Source organism: Nomascus leucogenys, chromosome 12, assembly GCF_006542625.1.
Source record: "Nomascus leucogenys isolate Asia chromosome 12, Asia_NLE_v1, whole genome shotgun sequence".
NCBI classification, from domain to species: Eukaryota; Metazoa; Chordata; class Mammalia; order Primates; family Hylobatidae; genus Nomascus; species Nomascus leucogenys.
In genome coordinates, this window is record NC_044392.1 from 64,656,993 (window position 1) to 64,663,570 (window position 6,578).

The window sequence follows — 6,578 nt, forward strand, 5'->3', positions numbered from 1 at the left end:
TGCTGAAATGCTCAGGGCTTAGTTCTTGAACGCTTTCCTTTCTCTGTCTCCCTTAATGATCTCATCTAATCTATTGACTTTAAATACCAACTACCTCTAAAAATGTTATGTCCAACTATCTACTCCACACCTCCACTTAGAAACCCAATAACAATCTTAAATTCAACATGTCCAAAGTTGAACTTCTGCTCTTCTTTCATAATCTACTCTACTTTTAGCTTTCTCCATTTCAGTTGATGATAACTTCATATTTGCAATTTCTTAAGCCAAAATGTTGAAATTATCCTTGGCTCCCCTTTTTGTCTCCCACATTCTACATACAACCCATAAAGAAACCTGCTGGCTTAACAAATCTTAAGAATACAGCTGAAATGCAATCACCTCTGACCGCTTCTACCGCTACTACTTTGTTCTGAGCCTGCACCTCTCCCCTGAATCACTGCAATAGCCTCCTAATTGTGCATTCTCAGCAAAAAGGGCAAATCAATCATTTTAAAATGACATTTGTTTATGGGTCATAGTTATCTGAGTCTTACATTCTTGGGCTCCCCAGCCTTCATCTGAATAGATGTTTTGAGAATGAAGGGACCACGTATTTTCTTTTAATCCCCCTGCTTCCGCTACCCAACATCCAGGAACAGCAGTGCATGCTGCAGGCTTGGGGTCTGATGGAGCAACTGTATATCATTGGGAAATAGGGATTAATTACATCTAAGATCCTACAGTAAAGAAGCAGAAGCGATTGTACAGTAACGCTCAACCTTTTATTGCACAACAACTTCTGAGGCTGGGTGAGGTGGTATCTGAAAACTGTTATCACTAGCTGCAGCAGGAGCAGGAGGCATCGAAGAAAAGGCCAGCCTGGCAGTGCTGAGTGAAAGTCTTTCCATTCACACATTTGTAGAAGGCATTCTTGTCAGTGGAGTCAGGGTACAGGCCACTGGCCCTGTTGGCACAGAATCCACTACCACTGGGGCTGCCCCCAGAGCTCCTGCCAGAGCAGCCCCCAGAGCTACCACTGTGGCTGACACCGTGTGTGATGGGTGCCTCGGCAATGGGAGCAATGGGTTGGGCTAGAGCTTTGCAACCTGAGAAGAAAAAAGAAAACAAATCCTGAACCTCCTTGCTTTTAGCCAGTGATACCTGATGTGTGAGAGCTAGTACCCTGGATTTTGTTCTTGGCTCCTTCTTCTATGTCTCTGCATATTTCAGTCTTCTGATCTGATATATCCTTCCTGCTCCACTCACTCCTTTGCTTACCAACTCCTTCCTCATCCTTCAAGTCACAGTGCATTTTTTCCACCTTACATCTTACTGATTGAAATTTTTCATTATCATGAACTCACAAGAAGGTTGCTTATTCTTTTGGGGGGCACAGTATCACATAATATCTCCTGTATTGTTGTCTAGCTTTGCAATTTTTGTAAATCCAATTTCTCTCACTAGATTGTACATTTCCATAGAGTAGATATGGATATTTATGCATTTGGATCACCTATGGAACCTACAGAGCACTGTATATGTAATAGATGTTCAATAAATTGCTTGTGAAATGAAGGAAGGAAGGAAGAAATGGTGAAGAGCCCTGTTTGTTCTTCCCACCATTAATCAATTGTTACCAGATAGGAAAGGACAAAGTCAGACAATTACTTGTGCAACGGCTCCATGACTTCCAAGGAACTTTTGGAATTTCTCTCAAGTCTGAGGCTTAGTATCCCTTCTCACTCCCTAACTCACTTGTACTCTGCAGGCCCAGAGCATCCTTCAGGGTAGTGATCAGAGGGAATTTTCCTTGGTTGCAGAAAGTGCCTGTGAAATCATCCAGGTCAATGGCCCAGACCATGGCACCTCCAAAGTTGTTCTTCTTTAGCCAATCGGCCTGTGGTAATTAGAAAGGAAGTCAGTTACGTATCGACACCAAGGCTGAGCTGTGGCTCCAGGGCTATAATGGGAACATGCTCACAGGCAACAACAGCCCATAGAACACAGTCTACCTTGATTTGGAAACTCTTGGTGTTGTCATATCCAAGCCACTCATTTCCTTTGTAGGCATAGGGAACATCCTCAAGAGCCTCCCATACTTCAGTAGCTCCATTCTTCAGGAAGGTAGAGATCTAACAGAATATAAGGAACAGACCAAGAGGTAGGCAGTGTCCTTGTGGTGGCAGAGGTAAAAGGACACGGGGAAGGGGAAGTAGAGGAATGTTGCATAAAAACTCCTTCAAAATGAAGGTCTATGGCTTTACCAGCAAATTTCTTAGTTATTTGGGATTCTGTTTGTTTACCCCTTTTGAGTAACTTATTTTCAATGTGGGGAGAAACTCTTAAATCAAGGAATGCCCTGGCAGTCAGAAGTGTCTACAGATTGATATACTCTCACTAATGACAGCCTGCTTTCCTACACTCTCTGTGTTTGGAATCTAGCCTCAAAGGACCCTAGTGAAGGCCCAATTAAAGTGGTGCAACAGGGGGGCTTATCTTGCCTCCCTTCTAGATAGCCACAAACATCCACTTTCAGCTCCAATCCAAGAATTGTTGAATATTGCTCATATTATTAGCTACATGGACCAAGAGAAAGCCACATTTCCTCTAACATTTCTGAGTGTACACCTCATAGTAGGCCCAGAACCCAGACTGCCTGGTATAGGGTCCAGCAGGGCCAGGACCACTGGTAGGGGCATCAATTCCATGGTTGGAGGGGTTGCTCAGAAGGAAGGTGTGTCCGTAGGCTGGGAATCCAACAATGAGCTTCTCAGCTGGGGCCTCGTTGTCCTTCCAGTAGTTCATGACATAATCCTGCAATGGCAGTGGGTTAGCTGGAGTTCTCACCCACAGCTGATGGCCTAGTGATTAATTATTAGCTAAACTTTTTTTGGTTTGGTTGTGCCCACTGTACAAAGTACTTGCAACATATTTTAGAGCATCATTGGCATATATCTGTTAAAGTGGTAGGTCTCATTCTCAACTAAATTCTTTTAATAACATGCAGGCTTTACATATACCCTTTGGATAAAAAATATATGATAGAAGAGCAGAGCTTTTAAAATGATATTCCTGGTATGATTCATTAGTTAATGGCTGAAATTCTATATGATATACATGGGCAAGGGATTAGAACAGTAGAAAATGGGTAAGGCAAAAGGGAAACAGAAAAAGAGGAAAAGTGGAAAAAGCCTTTTATAATTTATTGAAATAGGAGCAGTGGCATATCATTTTCTTTTATTAAAAAACAATGCACTTGTTATTAATCTTCTTTCATATTAGGTAAAATTATCAGTATGGTGTTAATAAATAGGCAAGTTTTTTAGTAAATGGTAAATGAGAACAGTTAATTAATTATGGCAGCGTAATTTCCCATTTGAGAAAACCACTAAACTTATGATGCCTTTTGTGCCTGAATCTCTATGTGATTTTCATTATCATCTCTGGTCTGCACTTGCATCTGTACAGGGACTCACCACATTGAGGTAGGCGTTGCTGCCAGTGTCAGTCGGGTATTTGTAGAGGGGGCTGTTCTCTCCAGTGTAGCCCTCCCAGGGGCCATAGAGGTCGTAGGTCATGACATGGATGTAGTCCAGGTACCTAAGGTGGGGTAGAGGATTTAAAATCATTCCGATGGTCATTTCCCATACCTGTGCAGGCACAAGGCACCACTTCCAAAGCCTCCTAAACAAGGTCCCTGAATAGCAAGACAGACCAAAGACAAGTCTAGTGTGCCCAAGTGACACCTCCAGGAGTTTGAAGATAAGGCACATCACTCACTGTGACAGTTGGGGAATCTCATAGCCAGACTGGATGTTGGAGATGCCAGCAGCTACTGCAGCAGTGACCATCAGCCTGGGCTTGTTGATCTGCTTGGCCTCCTGCTCAAAAGCTTCATGCATTTCCTGTACAGGAGCAGGAGAAAGTCTGTGAATAGTAACTTTAAGTTTACTTTCATGAGGTTCGTGACGCTGAATTAAATTAACTTCTTCCATCTTTCCATTCATTCCTCAGCATCCTTACTGGAATAGGATTTTCAGGTCCTTCATCCCAACTAAAATTGTAGGAAACTAGGTTTAAGGTCCCAGTGATCTTTCATATGAGATGGGTGTATGCTATCCAGTCAAAATGATCTGGAACTTAGCTCACCTGCACCAGGACAGTGAAGAGATGCTTGTCCTGAGGAGGGCTCCCACGAGAGCCAGGGTACTCCCAGTCAAAGTCCAGCCCATCAAACTCATACTGGCACATGAATTTGATGACTGAGGTGATGAAAGTCTGGCGGTTCTCAGGAGTGGAAACCATGGCAGTGAAACTGAGGGAGACCCAAAGAAGGCAGGGTGAGGCCTTGGTGGTCCCAACACCTTGGAGTAAAATCAGCCTAGGAAGTCATCTCCAAAAAGAACTTACAGAGCAGTGCCAAAGTTCCAGCCACCAATAGCCAAGAGAGTTTTCAGTTGACTATTTCTGAGGGAAAAGAAACAAAGTGTTTTATCAGAACAAATGAAAAGAAAGGGAAGCCATTTCAACATTTAGCTGCAATAGTGAGCAAGAAGGCAGGAAAGTGTCATGCAGCCTCTCATCCTGATTTATCTTTGTTCTTATCCTTATTTCCTACTTATGAATGTTGCAGTAGGTGACTATGATTGGTATGTTTCAATGTCTCCACAGTTCTTTTTTTTTTAACATACTTTAAGTTCTAGGGTACATGTGCACAATGTGCCGGTTTATTACACAGGTATACATGTGCCATGTTGGTTTGCTGCACCCCAATGTCTCCACAGTTCCAATTATTTCCCTAGGAGTGAATCTCCTGACTGGGGAGACTGAATGCTTTATCAGTGCCAGCTTTGGATTGCTTCTAAGTGGAAGATTGTTCTCATCTGATTCCACCATTAGTTGGACTTATAAGCTTCCCTTGGCAACTGAGCTGGGCTTTAGTTGGCAACTGGCTTCTGTGAGCCAGCCATTCCCCTTAAAATTAGAGTCATTCTTGCACTTGAAATAATAAGAAAGCTGAATTTACCTGCTTATTGGCCTGTTTGGAATTTCAGCCTGAAGTCTGCTTTGGAAGATCTTGTTTAAACTGTCCTTAAAGGTTAAAAGATTTGAAACTCAGGTTTTCCGTCACTTACTTGTTTTTCAGGCCATTGAAAGCTTGGTAGAGAGTCACGTCATCCCATTCGATGGTGGTGATCAAATTGTTCCGCATCCCAGCAAAGGCGTAGATGAAGTGGGTACAGAGGCAGGGGTCGACGTCATCAGGCTTGAAGCGCCCCAGGCCGGTACTGGGCCCAGTTGGTGAAGTAACATGTCAGCTGGTAGGCAGAGCCTGTTACCCAGAGGAAGAAGGTGAGAGACAAGCTCCCTAGTGAGTCACAGATTTCTTTAAAAACCACAGATTTCCAAATGATTTCCCTATCTGAAGTCTCAAAGGAAAGGGGAAAATCGATGTAAGAAGTTTATGTTGCAGCAAACCTATAATTATATAATTTGCAAGCAATAATGAGCAGGCAATTCAGGGCTGAAGATATCTCTTAGAGGTAGCTCTGTTCCTCCAAGAGAGAATTAAATAACCTTAGAAACCAGTGCCTTTAGCTGAAATAGAACCTTAAAGCTAGTAAACTATGATTTAGATGTATTCTAGCTCCCTTATGTGGGAGCTTACTTACCAAGCATTGCTCTGAGAAATTTACTTATATTTACTCATGAATCCTCACCAAAACCCTGTGAGAGAGGTATTATTATTTTCTCACTTTAACCCATTTGGAAACTGAGACACAGAAAAGATGATAGCATAAGCCTATTTAGCCCTTTTAGATATCTCCCTGAGGAATTCCGCCCAGGGGGAAATGAGTCATCCAGCAAGAGACAAGGGCCCTGGCTAGTGGTTCAGATTCTGCCATGAACTCTCTGTATTACCTGGGTCAGGTTATATGTCTTATCTCTGCCCTGGTTAACTGGTCTGTGAGATGGAGTGGTAATGCCTTTCCTGTACACCTCTCAAAGAAGAGTTATTTTAAAACTCAGTAAGATGACAGATTTAAAAATGTTTTAAGAGCAGAGGACACCATGTAGCTGCCTCATCACATTAGTTTTTACTGTTAACACGTATTCTTTAAGACTGCCATCTAGTTGGTTTCTGCTTTGGGATTTTTAGGCCAATGGTATCAATCCTTTAAACTTGGTTAGGGAATTTCGAACTCTCTAGAGAGTAGTTAATATTCTTTGTCCTATGTGGAAGGACACAGGGCCATACTGAGATTCCAAATTATGAAGAAGCAAAAGAGGAGCAATATAGTGGTTCATCCCAAGAAATATACCTGCCTATCTCAGCTGTCAGCACAAGGAGCAGACCTTAAAGCAACAGAGAGAATAATGTACTGGAGGAATGCGAGTAGAGTAGCCTTTATACATTAGTCACCTCACTTAAGCAGTAGGAAGCTTTTTCTATTTTTCATTCTTTTAAGATCCTCTGTAGATGACCAACCTACTGAGGCTGGCAAAGCCTCTGGATTTGTCCTGGAAACCCACGCCCCTCTATTTCCATTCAAAAGACCATTGAAGTGCCATGAGCCTTTGGGGCTTAGGGGAGG

General features: G+C 42.6%; 1 protein-coding gene across 2 annotated transcripts; it reads right to left on the minus strand.

Annotated features, from left to right (window-relative positions):
• Positions 1–750: 750 nt before the first annotated feature.
• Positions 751–6,339, minus strand: LOC100603319 (acidic mammalian chitinase-like). 2 transcript variants are annotated; one of them, XM_030823235.1, is made up of 8 exons: positions 6,310–6,339; positions 4,393–5,314; positions 4,132–4,297; positions 3,763–3,887; positions 3,459–3,582; positions 2,611–2,796; positions 1,995–2,114; positions 751–1,879 (listed from the first exon to the last, which is right to left on the minus strand). In XM_030823235.1, the coding sequence occupies exons 2-8, from the start codon at positions 4,512–4,514 to the stop codon at positions 1,709–1,711; spliced, it is 1,014 nt and encodes a 337-aa protein (XP_030679095.1). In that variant the 5' UTR covers positions 4,515–5,314; positions 6,310–6,339; the 3' UTR covers positions 751–1,708. The 2 variants fall into 2 exon arrangements, with proteins under 2 accessions (XP_030679095.1, XP_012355826.1); XM_012500372.2 differs by lacking the exon at positions 6,310–6,339 and having other exon boundaries at positions 820–1,088; positions 1,738–1,879; positions 4,393–4,454.
• Positions 6,340–6,578: the final 239 nt, after the last annotated feature.

Bases quoted from the DNA above. Each gene is read 5' to 3' on its own strand.
- LOC100603319 (XM_012500372.2), bottom strand. From the start codon at position 4,287: ATGGTTTCCACTCCTGAGAACCGCCAGACTTTCATCACCTCAGTCATC. The intron at 3,583-3,762 runs GTGAGTGATGTG...ACCCCACCTTAG, and splicing joins GAGATTCCCCAACTGTCACA to GTACCTGGACTACATCCATG. The intron at 1,089-1,737 runs GTGAGTTAGGGA...TTTTCTTCTCAG, and splicing joins TCTGGGCCTGCAGAGTACAA to GTTGCAAAGCTCTAGCCCAA.